The sequence below is a fragment of the Catharus ustulatus genome, chromosome 2 (assembly GCF_009819885.2).
Source record: "Catharus ustulatus isolate bCatUst1 chromosome 2, bCatUst1.pri.v2, whole genome shotgun sequence".
Lineage (NCBI taxonomy): Eukaryota > Metazoa > Chordata > Aves > Passeriformes > Turdidae > Catharus > Catharus ustulatus.
The window spans coordinates 47,937,957-47,953,214 of NC_046222.1; the positions used below are offsets into that span (position 1 = coordinate 47,937,957).

Genomic DNA, 15,258 nt, shown 5'->3' on the forward strand with positions numbered 1-15,258 from the left:
AAAAAAATGGGTTAGAAGTAATTTGAAGTCTTAAAAAATAAGTTGCATGGAACAGCACTAAAGGTTCTGTGATGAAGAAGAGGTAAATAGGGTCATTTAAGAACTCCAGATAGAGTCCAAAGTATTAGATGGCTTTATCAAAACAAAATGATACTCTGCTCATAGTTCCAGAATCCCTGCTTGTTGGTTAAGTTTAAATAGTTTCTTTTAGAGAAGCCAAAGATGACGAGAACTCTGCAGATACTGTTCAAGCTAATAAAAGAGCTGCTCTGAATAGGTTTGTGAACTTGAAACTCTAAGCCTGCTCTCACATCAGATGATAATCAAAAAGGCAAACTCAAATCTGCTGGAAACTCAAACCTGCCATGGTTACGTAAGGTTTCTGAATGGGCCATTTGCTTGGAGTTTCTTGTATAGTGTCACAATTGTATTCAGGTTGTTGGACCTCTGCAATAAAGTTTCTGTTCTCAAGCATGCAATTATTTTCTCAGAGACACCAATTCCCTGAAGAACAGGGGTAAAATTAAGCTCTAAACAATCCATTAAACAGGAACCTCACTTGCTGTCAGTTATGGAGCCTGGAGAGGTCTGAAGCTATTCTGTTTACCATGAGAAAGAGAAGATCAAACAGAGAGCAGATAAGATATGGGTTTAAAGCTACCACAAAGAATCAGTGCAAAAAAAGGTTAGCATGAACCACTATGCATTTTAAGTGACACTGTATATTTGTGTGCCCTTTTCTTGGCGAAGATCATTCTTCTCATTTGCAGTGAACAGTAAACCTTTATTCCAGGGTCTGGTCACCTAAACAAGGTTGCTACAAATTTGGTTTCCAATTTAAACTTTATTAGATGTCTCTTAAGAGCCTGATCAGAACATGACAGCTGTTAATTTTTAAAACTCATCTCCTGGAAGTGTTGTATTGAATCAAAGGCTAAGATGTAATAGGAATTCCACTATTCAAATACATGTTCAGAGAACACACAGAAGCTACTTGAACCAGTTTATGAACTCTTAAAGAACTACACAAAGATAAACACATGCTAGGCTCCCCCCCTAGCTAACTGATACACCACATGGTGATTGAGGTCTTGGTGCCCCTAATTAAGAAGCTGCACTCACATGACATAACCCCTGAAATGCCAGTACATGGAAAGCCAATCAGTTTTACCTGTTTAAATCAAGTGTCTCTGTGTTTTTGTACAGTCCTTTCTCACCATGCCATCCACCATCTGTGTTTTCACATGTATCCATGCTCATCTAAATTCACAACCTCATTTTCCTGTATTTAAATGCTGGCATCTCCCCAAGTTCTTCTCATCCATTCTCAAATATGCTAAAGTAGCAACTCCTCTCTAACTTCTCTGAAAAACACTCCCCAAAACACTGTCTTGCAAAATATGTTTTCCTTATACTATCAATGAGACTTGCTGCTGAGCAATTTATTAGTACTGGGAAGCAAAAGAAACAGAATATGGCCTGAAGCAAAGCCCTGCAACACAGTGGTATGGTCCTAAATTAAGTAAACATCCTACACAAGCAGTATAAGATGAAAGCCATATATTTAAACTAGCATGCAGAAGGTCAAAGATTAGCAACCACTCAGCAACAAGCAAGCCACTTTCTATAAGATCATCTGGAGATGCTGTCATAAGGAGCAGCATCAAGCCTTCCCAAAAACGAATATGGAGTCTGATGGAGTCAACTGCACTAGGAATTGCTGAATAAAGAAGTCTGCAAGCTACAGCTGCACAACAATGAATTCCTACCTCCTGACTAGATGCTGTCTGCTGCAAATTCAAAATATAAATAAGAAAGTGTTTCTTCCCTGGCAATCTTAATATGAAGGTTTATGATAATACATATATTCCTGAAAGTGAAGATAGATTGGTCTTGAGCTCTCCTAGACCCATCTTCATTGCAGGAGTGTATCCCATACCATGAGATTCTTCCAAGTAGATTTTGGCCCAACAGGCCAAAGTTGTCCCTCTTCAAGTCTAGGGCTGTAATCCCAGTTTTTGTCTTGCTTCTCCTCTCAGGATCCTCAGTTTCACCATCTCATGGTCACTATAGCCAAGACTCCCCCCGACCTTTCCATCTCTGACCAGTTCTTCATTGTTTGTGAGGTCCAGCACAACACACCTTCTCTTCTAGTCCTCAACCACCGTGTTAAAGTTATCATGAATGCATTCCACAATGCTTCTCTATTCTTTGTGCTCTCCTGTGCTATCACTCCAGCAGATACTGATGTGGTTGAAGCCCCACCATGAAGACGTGTGAACATGAGGCTTCTGAAGAAGGTCTTTTCTTCCTGATCAAGTAGTAGCAGACATCTAGCACAGAGTCTCCCATACTGGTGGTCCTGCTAATCTTAACCTGTAAGTTCTCAACTGGCTCCTCAACCAAACCAAGGGAGAGCAAGAAACACACTATGCCCCTTCAACAGCCATTTCCCTCCTACAGCTATTCACCTTTGTCTTGTACCACCTAACCCACATTTCACTGCCATGCTACAGCTGCTACAGCAAGAGCACCCTGTGCCCTTGCCCAACTATAACTGAGGCAGAAAATTGTTTTCTAGAGTTCTGCAACTTCCCCTTTCCCAGTAAATTCAGTAAGGTTTTAAGCAGCAGGTAAATTGTTTAAAAGCCATGACCATTTTGACTGCAACAAGAATGCTCCCCATCTTCTGCAGTCAAGTGAGGATCTCCAATCGTGCCACAAGCCCCTGCTCTGTTTACACACATGTAAAACTCACAGCATTTTAAGGGGCCTCAGCTTGTCAGTGCTGTGATTTAGCTGACATTTTTAAGGTACTGCTGTAGAACAGTTCCCAGAGTCAACTGAGTGACAGCAATCCTCTCCTCTCATAGAAGGAGGCCACAGCAGCAGCTTTCAAAGCACCCAACTATCCCACAAGCTGGACCCAGACTGTCAGCACTCCTGCAACAGGAACCACACTGCGTCCAGCTTTTTGTGGGAAGAAGAACTTCACAGGATTAAGAGACAGAGTTCTGCATGTCAGAAAAGGAGCTTTTCTGAAAGTTTGGTGCCTAATACATTTCTCCAAATACTTCCATTATCTTCTACAGTTCTAAACCACTAGAAAAAGAACTTCACAGAAAAGACAGGCATAATTGTTTTACTTTCAATCTAACAAGTAATTTGAGAATGTCTTATTTCTAAAACAAAGCCTGATTAATATAAACCTACAAAAAGCTTTGCCCTGTGGATTTTTATACACATAACCTGAATGCTGTTTAAGACAGACATCAAAAATACCTGAAAAGGAGACTTGAAAAATTGATGAAATGAAATACAGATTTCAAATCACTGTCTATACAGTCAAATACAATTATTCCACAGAATTTTATATCTAGAAATAATATAATAAAGGATTCTTGTAAAAGCCTCTTTGAAAAAAGTACAGATGCTAAAATAAGCTCTCTGCAAATTAAACCCTGACATTTGACCAGCTGTTTCCCCCAACATCACTGGTAAAGTTGAAATTACTGAAATTATCAAAGCAAAGTTCCATCTCTTTGCTCTATCTTGCATATAGATTGCTGTGTTTTAGTCACTATTTTATTGAATCCAGATCAAATTATATTTTAAGCAAAAGAGTATTTAAAATATTCATTTCTATCATTAGTATTCCAGTCCTAATTATTATCATTTCTATTTAGGCTTTTGTGTTGACATGCTGGTTTGTTCTGCTCCTGCAGGGTTTAAGCATGTATCTCCATTCTGGAAGAGTGAAGATGCACCTTCTGTTAAGGAAACTTAAGCTCTTTTTCTGTTGTATTCCATGTCAGACACTAAAGTGCACTCTAGTCAGTAAACAAGGGTCACACACATGAGCCCAGGGAACTTCACCACCTGCAATTAAAAAATGTGACATTTTGGCTGCAGAGGCTGGGAGTTCAGCTAGTGAAACAAGCAGAGACATAAAACTGTATTTTTAATATAAAAACAAATTATTAAATTGGAGTATCAACTTCGCTTCTGATATTATTAACCAATAGAACTTAAATAAAATATCCATTTTTAAAATACATTGAATAGGTTTGGTGATTCTACGAAACTCTAAATCATTAGATATTTTAAGTGCAAATACTTGACTTTGAGTATTTTGGATTTTTCTATCATGCTCCCTTCAAAAATAGTTTCAGATACATATTTTGAGGCACTTTACAGATGGATAGTATGTGCATCTAACAGTATACCAAGACATAATTAAGACAAGGTGACAAACAAAAATTCATTACTTCAAAGATGGTAAGGGGAAAACATATTTACTTCAGTCTCTTTTTGTGAAGTGTTGCTATCCTCCTTGAGGATAAAGGCAATGCCAGCAGCTGGCTAGGAGCACACACCTTTGCATGGCTTTGGGATGAGACATACACACACATAGCTGTTGTGGAAAGAGGCCCCAGGCTGTTGCACATCTTTCAGTGCAGTGTCTGAATTTCGATCAGTTAAAATGTAGTAGAAGGAGGAAAAAAAACAAAACAAACCACCACAAAAACCCTGAAACACTTGGATGTGAGGCAGAAACCCAGCCCAGTGGGATACACACAGCAGAACAGCAGCTCATCACGCTGTCTGCCCCTTTCCCACAGCAGATACTCAATCCTCTTAGTGGGTGCACAACTTCCTCCAAGACAATCTCAAGCTCATGAACAAAAACCACATCATTAACAAAAATATCGTTTGCAACAAAAGCCTCCTTGGGTGTAAACCAACTCTAGTTGTCCAAAACAAGCCACACAACCTAGGAAACCAAGACTTTTATTCTGAACCTGAACTATCTTACTGCTATCCAGCAAGCCAAGGGTAAGAAGGCATAATAAGGGCAGCAGCTCCCTTAACTGAAAAGCAGACTGGCTGTTTGTTAGGAATGGGAGGGCCACATTATCACCATGTGCCATTATTATACAAAATATGAATAAAGTACAGGCATGCAGGTTTCACATCCCAGGGCTTCAGTTACAGACTTTCTATGGGTTATGTATGCACTGGAGCAAAATGCTAAACATGGGAGAAGAAGGATTCACACCACAAGGGAATTTTAAGAACACGTTAACACATTTCTGACAGACGGTTGTCAAGGTATGATTGATCCTGCCTACCTTTGGTCTCATTCACTAGATGAAGCTTATTGTAAAAGTGGTCATAAAAGATAATGTAAAGCACCAGCACTTTCAGGCTAATCTAATTTTAAACAATTATTTAGGGCTATAAATCACTTTAAAACTAGAGTGATAACTTCTTATTTGTCTTGAACATATGAGCTCATAGGAGCGTGAAATCTGATGCTCCATAAATCACTACCTCTTGAGTGACATGAAAGACTGTAGACTGCAGGATACTGTGCAAGTAAACAACACTGAGGTGAAATCCAGCCCTTGGATGGAAACATTTTGTACTTTCCTACATTTCATAAACATACTCTGTTAAAGAATCTGACCAATAAAAATATCAAGTTACTGCCATTTTATACTGCTCAGAATAAGTGATTGAATTACAAGTGTCCTTTCAACCTTTAGTAGAAAAAACAGGATTTGCAGAGGTACTAGTTTTCAGAACTACGTTTTCTAAAATCAGATTTGTGAATTTGGGAGGGTTTAGGGGTTCTGTGAGGGGCTTTTTGGCTGGTTTTTTGTTTAAAACAAATACAGCAAATGAAGACAAGTTTGCTTCTTCTCCTGTTAGCATCATGGCATGAAAAGATCCATTATTTTCCATGATGTTCACATGCCCTACAAAACTTTCAAAAGATAGACAAGTTGATCAGGCTGTTACAGATGAAGATCCTTTTTGTTCCCTCAGGAAAGGGCAGTAAGATCTCAAACTAGTTGACTGACATCCTCCTCTACCCTGATCTCAGGGTGATGACACCAGTTGTTATATGCACAGAATAGATGGGAAATAAATGTTAGAAAATTTGGAAGGATGTAAGTCCATTCAGCAACAGCACAACTGCAGTGACACTGGCAAGCTCTTTACCTAAACACCATCTTTCAGTTCAACTCAGACACTGACTTCATAAAATGCTTCACAGCAAGTCTAAGATCTGATCATTTCGATCTTTAAAATTAGAAACAATTTTCTCAAAACTTCTACATGGACAGCAAGTCAAGTCTCATGCCTAAAACATGTTCCCTCAAAAGCCAAAACACAACTTCTGGTGCCTCAGGCCAGTGTTTAAGCTCTGTAGGGTAAGATCAGGCCTAAGGTTATATTTGCCCAGCTGAGAGCAAACAGAGCCATGTTTGCTCGTCCAGGGCTCAGTTCAGAAGAAGCCAAGTTACTGCAATGCTTGCACACTCTGCCTGCCAGCAGTTTTGTTTTCACAGAGGTCTGTGACTAACAGAGCCTCTGAAATGGTATGGTCTTCCAGCCTATGAGCTCAGGGCAGCTGAAGATATCTTCACCCACTGTCTCCAGACATTCCCTCATCCCCAGAAGTAAGAAGGTTCTTGAAAGCTGTCAGGAAAGTCAAACAAAAGCTACGAGCAGAAACTGGTAACAAACAGTCAGAAGCTAATTTCTATGACCAAAGAAACAAGACACCTGTTGTCAAAGCTCCAAAGTCAATGTTGGTTTTTCACCCTGAAGGCACCACGAGGCTTTTTGAAAGCTGCTAGCCCTGTTTTTTAAAAATATATCTAACTGGAAAAAATGAAAGAGCCAGCAAGATCTGAAAGATACCAAGTTGAGAATCTATTAGTGTTGTTATCACCCGCTCAACAGTCTGTGCAGATGTAATGCGGGGGAGGAGGAGAGGGGGCAGAACACCCTCTCTTTTTAAAGGTGTGAGCAGGAAATGAAGACACTGCTCTAAAGCTTTTAGGGAGAGTTCTTTCAAAAGTAAAAATGATAAATACTTCAAGAACACAAGGTATAAGTTAAAAGTTTAACTTCATCCCCTTGCCCAGTCTGCTCTGTTAAATGCCACAGCACAACAGATGGGTTCAGAGATCACCTCTAAGTCACCTTTTGTGTCCATCTTCAACCAGCCCAGACAGCCCTCACAACTCACCAAAATACACAGCAGCTCAAGTGTCAAAAGTAAGATCTCAGCAATAGTTAGCTATGTTATCTTCCTCTGACAGCTACTAAGCTTTTTTGTTCAGTTAGTACATTGTTCAATTCAAAACCTTTGGTTTTGTTTTACTAGTGTTGTGGTAAGAGGTCATACAAGTGCTTCACTGACTTCTGTGCAACTTATATTATTTATGAACTAGACACATATCTGCTAAAATCTGGTTTTAATATTCAAAGGAATACTAAGATGTTCAATACCCAATAGCCACATAAAGACAGAAGACAAAAGTCATCATATATTTATGTAGGAAAGCTAAGAGTACAAAAGTAAGAAACATTTAACTCGCCCATGACAGGAACATTATAGTACAAACATATCCATGAATTATCTACATGGAGTTTTTAGCTAATGGAAAAGCTACTTCAGAATTAAAGCTTTTACTGATATAACAATTTGCAGTGTACATTCATCTACATGCTATAGGTTATGCACTTATTCCAAGTAGCATAGGAAGGTTCTGAGAAGTTAACTTGTGTGAATACTCAGGTTGAGAGCAGAACACAGACTGATTTCCTTCTGAAGTTGATGTAAAGCACACTAATCAAGGCAAGTTACTTCATTAAAATGTTCAGGAGAGAGAATATATAACCTTTTAAAAGGTTCAAGACATTACTGAAATTATAAATGTTCTTCTTGGTGCTTCTAATTATCTCTTGCATCATTTTCCCTTTTGTCTTCACTGATACAACTTAAGAAGTTCCATTTTTTACTACTTTATCTCATCTGTTTTCAGTTATGTCCTATGAAAACTACATAGAAAGCAATTGTCTGAAGAAATTTACTCACAGAGGGCAAACATCAAGAAGTTTTTTTAAAGCTTTAAGTGGACTTATTCTACAAAGGTCAGATTTGAAAAGAAGTTAAGATTTAACCATCTGAAATCCAGGCTAAAGAAATGCAGGTCTCATGAAAATTTTGAAATAAGCTAACCAGTAGGTTATATCATTAAGCATGAAAATGGAGTCCTCTATATTCAACCAAGATTAATGCAACCAATATTTTCTTTTTTAAGTAACTGAAAGTCAGAACATTTGTGCTCGTAAGTTACAATTAGTACATTTTATCCTTCCACATTCAAAGCTGCACTAAGCAGCATTTCTTAAATTAAATGTTTCAGTCATAAAGTAGTCTGTTCACTGCTAAAACAAGGTTGTGAGCCTAGATTGTTCCATTCTATTCCACCACTCTCCTTCAAGAGAAAATTAAAGTATCTTTAAAATAAATTGCCTGCCCATTTCCACTGTGCATTTGTTAACACTTTGAATCAAACTAAACTTTAAAGCTAAAGTTTGGAGAGTTGATACAAATAGTGCCAACCATATTTCACACACATGACTTGTTGGCATGGGCATACTGTAGCTATTTAGCCTATTTGTATTGATATACTAAACAACTACACGTTTAGAGACATCAAGAGGGCTAAGGGAACATAAAATAGTGCCAGAAGGCTGGAGTTACCCCAGGCACACTGTTGCTGACTACCAAGACAATACCTTGTCTGGTTTCAGCTGCCTGAAAGGAACACACAGGCTCTCTCAGGTATGGGCTGGTAGGACAGGAGGGAAGAGACTGAAGTTGCAAGAAGAGACTTCCAAATAGACATTAGGGAAAAGTTGCACAATGACAGTAATCAAACATTGTAACAAATTACCCAAAGACACCAGAAGTGTTTATCCAAAAGTCAACTGCACAAACTCTGCCAAGTTGATGCAAGTTGGTCCTGCAATGGATTTGGCCAGATGACATCCACAGGTTCCTTCTAACAGAAAATTACTTTGATTTTGCAACATTTGCCCAACGCCTATTTTGTAAATGAACTGATAGTGGTGGGGAAGGATGCAGCCCTTGATTTAATCTGATGTGGCATGCTAAACTTCATTCAAAAATCTTAAGATTTTGCCGAAGACCCTCTCTTAGGGGTCCAAAAGTATACCAAAACTCAACATCCCTGCCAGAGCAACAAGACCCAAGAACTGCATTACAGATATGTTCAGTTTCAAAAGAAGATGGTAAAATAGAAGTCAGAATGCTAAAGAGATACAAAGTTGGCCCTAAGAAGGATCAGGTCCTTATAGGAAGCATACAGAGAAAGTAAGGATACTATAGGGATATACCAGATCGCAAGAAATGTTTGAAACAGCAAAGGAAAACAAGAAGACATATGAGAATACTTGAAACAAGAAGGCAGAGTTCACAAGCAGAAGGTAGGAAGAACAGTCATTTCTTACTCACTGGAATAGGCTGGCCAGTGCTGTTTCACAGATAGCTGTGCCCTTTGTTACATCCATTCATAAATGAACTGAAAGTTAGCTCATGACATTTAAGTTCGCCATCATTATTACAGTCACAAACATTTGCAGAAGGTCTTTATAAGACTGAGTGATTAGACAATAAATTTGCAAATTAAACTCAGCAGAAGTAGGCAATGCATGCATGAATACAATACTATGAACTAAAAAGTTCCAAGCTCATTAATGATGAAGGAGTAAGATACTGGGGCTGACAAAATATAGTTTCATGCTATGAAGAAAAGGGGCAAACACAAAACAGTGTAACACTGTAAAAATCTAGAGTACATTCGCACCTTGATTCTGCGTGAGGCTTCTCCCTGCCTCCCATTTTCTCCTCCTCACATCACCAAACTGGGAGGAATAAAAGATCTGGAAGTCTGCTCTTTCAGTTCAATTTGTTATTAGGGTTGTGTTGCAGCTGATCAGACTTGGAATTTATAGCCTGAAATAGTGTAAGCTGTAAACTCGAGTGCAGCACAAATAAAGGTAGGGACAGCTAATGGTATAACACTGAAATAATACTGGGGAGCCATATAGGGTAGAAAATGCCAATCCTAATGAAAACTCATGCATACTTTATCCCAGATTATCTTATTCTCTGCACTATGTCCAATCCAGTGAGCATATTAATAATTAAGCAGCCAGAGACTATCAGGTCTAGTAGTTCAGCTTGTTCCTATTCCAATTTTACTTAGCAGCATAGATTCCAAACCTATGTATCAACCTTGGTTTTAATACTCTAACACTCAGGGATAGCTGTGTTTGGCTACAGCACTCCCTCACAGCCAGAATAGTCACCCCACATGTCATACTCCCTGCCTTCACTAGGTGCCTGAAGAGGAAAAAACACATTTTAGACCCAGGTCTAGAATGTGTGGTGTTTCCTGTAAGATAATCTGTCCCCCAAAAATCTCCTGTCAACCTTCACCTCACATTCATCTTTCTAACAGGTACAGTCATTATTACAGACGGAGATCAGCAATTCCCTCTCAGTTTAGCTGCCAGCCTCTCCCCTCATAACTCAGAATAAACTTACAAGGACTCTAGTGTAGGGAATTCTGCAAAGAGGCATGATCTCCCACATCAGGATACCAGGCTAGAAAGAACTTTAACAAGCTTGACTATATCCTTATGGGGTCAGATGTTGAACTCTCCAGTGCCCACTTACTGTGCATCACAGCTTTTAATCATCTTTCTGAACCATTTGCTAGGAATTGGCAAATCTTTGCTTACCTGAATGAAAGTAGCACCCTCTACTGCTGCCTTCAGGTCTGTACAAACGCTAATGAGAGCCAACTGCTGTTCCGCACTCAAAGCTCCTTTCAGGACTCCCAGCTTCTCCATCTCTTTCATTTGTTGGCTGACAGAAACAACATAGACACATTTAAACACTTTATCATTGTTAAGCCACCACCAATTTCTTAAAAAACCTTATTAACAAACCATGTCACTGTACACATCTCTGTACAAAAATATAAAGGTCCATTTCAGTCATTTCTCCTTCCTCCCCATCTTATCAAAGGTTTTTCTTCTCTTCAAGCAGACAGCTCCAAGATTTACAGCTAGATGCAAGATTGTCAACACTTCAAATTTGTTTTAGCTGGTGCACAATCAGCAAGAGGGTTTTTTGCTCATATTTAATGGGAAGCAAGGTGTCTTTAATGTACTTCATCTAGTTTTACAAACACTTCCTTTGCTATAAAGCCTCACTGTAGGAACACCTCTTTTCCAGTATAGAAACAAATAAATACATTCAATACAGGCAAGATTCCTTCCTAAAAACCATGCTACTACATTTTGGGGTTTTTTTAATGACTACAGAACAAGTGTCAAAAAATTCAAATGCTTACTAAACTTGAAATGAATGCTCAAGTACATGCCACAGCTGGGACTGGACATGCCATTTCTTCAGAAAAGTTCTCTACAGCTTGAACATCCAGAACAAGCAATCCATTTTTCAACACCATTATAAGCCACTTAGAGGAACAATTAGGTGGGATTAAACTGTCTGATCACAATCAACCTAAAGCTTTTTGATGCAGTCCTTATCATGGTTAAATCAGTTCCGTTTGCATCAGTTGCATGAAGATATAATTCCTCTGAGCCTTTGGTTATTATTCAGCAAAACCTGCTCATCCTCATGAAGACATGAGGAAATTGACCTAATGAATAGCAGCAGGAAAAAAAAATCCTTTATTCTTCCTGCCAACTTAATTAAGGACACAGCAAATATATGGCTTCTACTTATACTTCTGAAGGAATTTATGGCAAGGAATAGGAAACACAGATCTTCAGCTCCCTTTCCAAAGGCGACAGGGAACATACAGTGTGCTGGGCAGAAACTTCATCCAACACTTAAGGTTTCTAGCATAAAAGGTGGCAGTGCTTCATCTGGAAAGAAACAGGCACCCTAAACAACAGAATCCAAACCCCTGGCTCCCTCACACCTTGTGAGGTAAGATGAATAATTCAAAACATCTTTGATATCTATTCATTAGAAGTTCATTTCCCAGGTGCTCTTACCCAAATCCAGCATACTCTTGCTCACATGCTTAAAAATCCCCAAACCAAATTAAAAACACACACAACACAAAAGTTACATTTGAAGAGATAATATCAGAATTACTTCCTTCTTTGAAGAAGAAGGTGATGCTCTTGTTCACTCTCATTGCAATAAAACATTTGTCTCATACTCCCAGGTTCTCCAAAATCAAGTACATGACTGCTGACTGAGGGATTAAAAAAAAGCTAGAGTCATAGACTAAGAGATGTAGCTTCTATTTTTCTTCTCCAAACTCATACAGAAGCTTGTAGCAGTCATCTCCTGTTTTGTGTCTTTCCTTCTCTGCCAGTGATAACCATCCTGAATTTCTGCTTTTCTGTCATAAACCACTAACAGCACACTGTGCACTCAGAATACCATTTCTTCCTTAACCTTCAAAACTACCATCTTCATCTTTGGGATTTGAGGCTGGATTAATTTTTTTTTTACTCCTAAACAAAAAACATTCTTTTTAACATAACCAATCTTCATGTTAGCCATTATTTAAGTCAATTAACACATGGAATAGGAAATATGTGCATTACTTCAATTTTGGCTTTCCATCTTGGGAAATACTAATTTTTTGCACCCTTTGCCAATCTACTTATTGCCATTCTGGTTGTTTTGTTCCACAAATAAATGTTAGTCATTCAAACACTAAACCATCTTTATATTCCCATGAGGTATTAAATTGCTACAGAACTGTGGGAAACCATTGTTCCCTGATACTTACCATACATTAAGACACAAAGGTTTGTACATACAGCAGTACACCACTGACCTCTACTGGATGGTTTTTTAAAGCCTAAATTTTTAGGAGATCATATCTAGGATGACCCTAGACTGCAATCATTGCAGCCATGTCCATAGCTCCACTCGGTAGCTGTATTGTGCAGGCAGCTCAGAGAATTTCACTCAATACCTGTACTGTCTTTGAAGAATGAAGAATTCACATCCGTAAGAAAATACTACTTCCATTTTGAGCTTATGCTTCATCTACCTCCAGAGTTGCACTGTTGCACCTATCTGCCCATGTTGGCACTATTCTGGGAACTGGGCTAGGATTTGCTTCCAATCTATGGGAATAAGGCATGGATAAAGTATCCAATCTATGGGAACACTCCCATGGTGTTATAGATTGGGAACACTCTCAATCACATAAAATGCCTGGAATGCTTCTGGTTACAAATCCTACTCTAAAAGTCTTTACAGAAGGACCCTGAGAGCAATGCTAACACTTAACTCGTTCACACCCCACTTGCCTCATCTTTATCCACAACCACTACTGGGCAGTTGTATTCAGCACACACTGTTGCAACCAGTAAATCCTTACCAGAATTAAAACTGCTTAATCACAACCATATTGCCCACACTGACAAGAAAGGAGGGAAAAGAAGAAATCTTCACAAGTTCAGGCAGCTGCTGTTGCCCAAAGACTAGAACTATTCACCAGTCAAAGCACTAGAGCTGTCTGATAAATGAGAGGGTAGCTGGCATGGTGAAAACAAACCAACAAACCAAAATATCACCGGTCCATATATTTAGCCTGAGACAGAACAGACCAAGTAGGTTTTGCGTAACTAAGCTTGAAAGCTCTCAGGAAAGAGATTTCTCTGGAAATCTCCTTGGACAACCTGTTACTCAGCATACCAGGCAAATGTGAGCATCGTAACTGTTCTCAGAACACAACTTCAGTAATTACACAAATAACCCTTACTGAAATTCGTATGTACCAGCTGCCCAGGGGACTGACTACCATGCAGGAATGAGGCGGAAAGCCAACATTTCTTTTTGGAGGTATTTTCGACTCAGTCAGACAGAAGAGTCAGACAAAACCTTTGTAAAGGTGGAATCTATTCCCTTCCAAAGCCTATCAATAGGTTCTCCAGTTAGTTCTGCAAGTGAAGCAGTTTTGCCTAGCTAGTTAATGGCACTTTTGTGCATGGTGGGTGGGCAGACAAAATCAAACGGTAGAATCCAGCCTACCTTTTAGCACAAGCTTGATGTGCCAGCATCCGGCACTCAATATCAAAGTGTGTTCTGAAAAGAATCATCTAGTTAGAAGTTCTCCCCTCAAAGGAGATATATAAAACTATCCAAGAAGACCTAAGCTAAGATGCATTTTGCCCTTCATATTTACAGAACCAATACAACAAAGCAATGCATAAGACAGACTGGAACACTAAGCCAGTAAGCGTGGTAATTAATTAATTTTTATCAGCAGAATAATTATGTTTAGAACAATAGCACAGTAATTACTTGGAAAAGTTCACGTTACAAGAGGGGCATGCACTAAAGCATTTCTGCATCCTATGTTTTATGACTGCTTTCAGGAATAGGACACTCCTTGTTCTTCTAATTCTTGCTATTTCAAAATTTATCAATTGTTCATTCAAAGCAGAATCACACCGATGCAGAAAAAAGCATGCTGGATATGAAAAATTACATTTCCCAAGGCAGCCTACTAGAGCATGCAATTCAGTAGGCCCAGTGTGGTATAAGGGTGTTCATTAGTTTGTTTCCTCAGCAGAATAAAAGGTTGTTCCGTTAGAGTAGACCTTGAGATGTTCTGAATTTGTATAAAAGGCAATGAGTTATGGGTCAACAGAATGAAAGGCAACAACATAAAATAATTAAGCATCACTTCTGCCATCAAAGAAGTATCACTGCAAGTGAGTGTTGCTTACTACTCAAATCCCAGTTTTATTTGGAAAAGGGAAACTACAAATAGTCATCTGTACACTTTAGTTTCTCCCTAATATGCAGTACTTCCATACACTAGAAGTTTGTGGACTGCAGATTAGAGTGGAATAAATATGTTCTAATACTAAAACAAAATAAACCACAAAACCCCTAAGCCTAAAAACTTCCCTAAAAGTATTTGATATTTGGAGGGAAAAAGGAAAACAAATTACATCAAGTTCAGAGAACCGGTCACCAGCTGGCTCTATCAGACAGACATTCCCTTGCTGCTCTCCTGTGAACACACATTACCTGCTCAAGCTCCAACTCTTACAGACGTATCACATCAGTAACTCATTGTGATTTACTGCAGGTTGTGTGATATGAAATGCAAAGAAGTTTGACCATGTTTTGATAGATACAATCATTTAAAAAGTGGCTAAAGAAACTGTGTAGCTTGTATTCTTGTCGCAAAAACTATGTTTTCCTGAAACTAGGCTTTTTAACTAGAGTGTTACAACAGCCAAAATACACAAGTTAATTATAAGTTAAGGACATCTTATGTAAAAGGCAAAACCTGCCTTGAACTCAGCTGAACTTGCCTTGAATTTATCAATGACTTGGATGAAGGG

The 15,258-nt window shown here is 38.8% G+C and overlaps 1 protein-coding gene across 1 annotated transcript in view; it reads right to left on the bottom strand.

Moving 5' to 3' along the window:
• The window catches only part of CRYL1 (crystallin lambda 1), a 53,707-nt gene that overhangs the window by 33,112 nt on the left and 5,337 nt on the right, over window positions 1-15,258 (bottom strand). Inside the window, exon 3 of the mRNA XM_033052810.2 lies at window positions 10,636-10,762. Within this exon, the coding sequence (XP_032908701.1) occupies window positions 10,636-10,762 (127 nt within the window). The remainder of the gene's footprint in view (window positions 1-10,635; window positions 10,763-15,258) is intronic.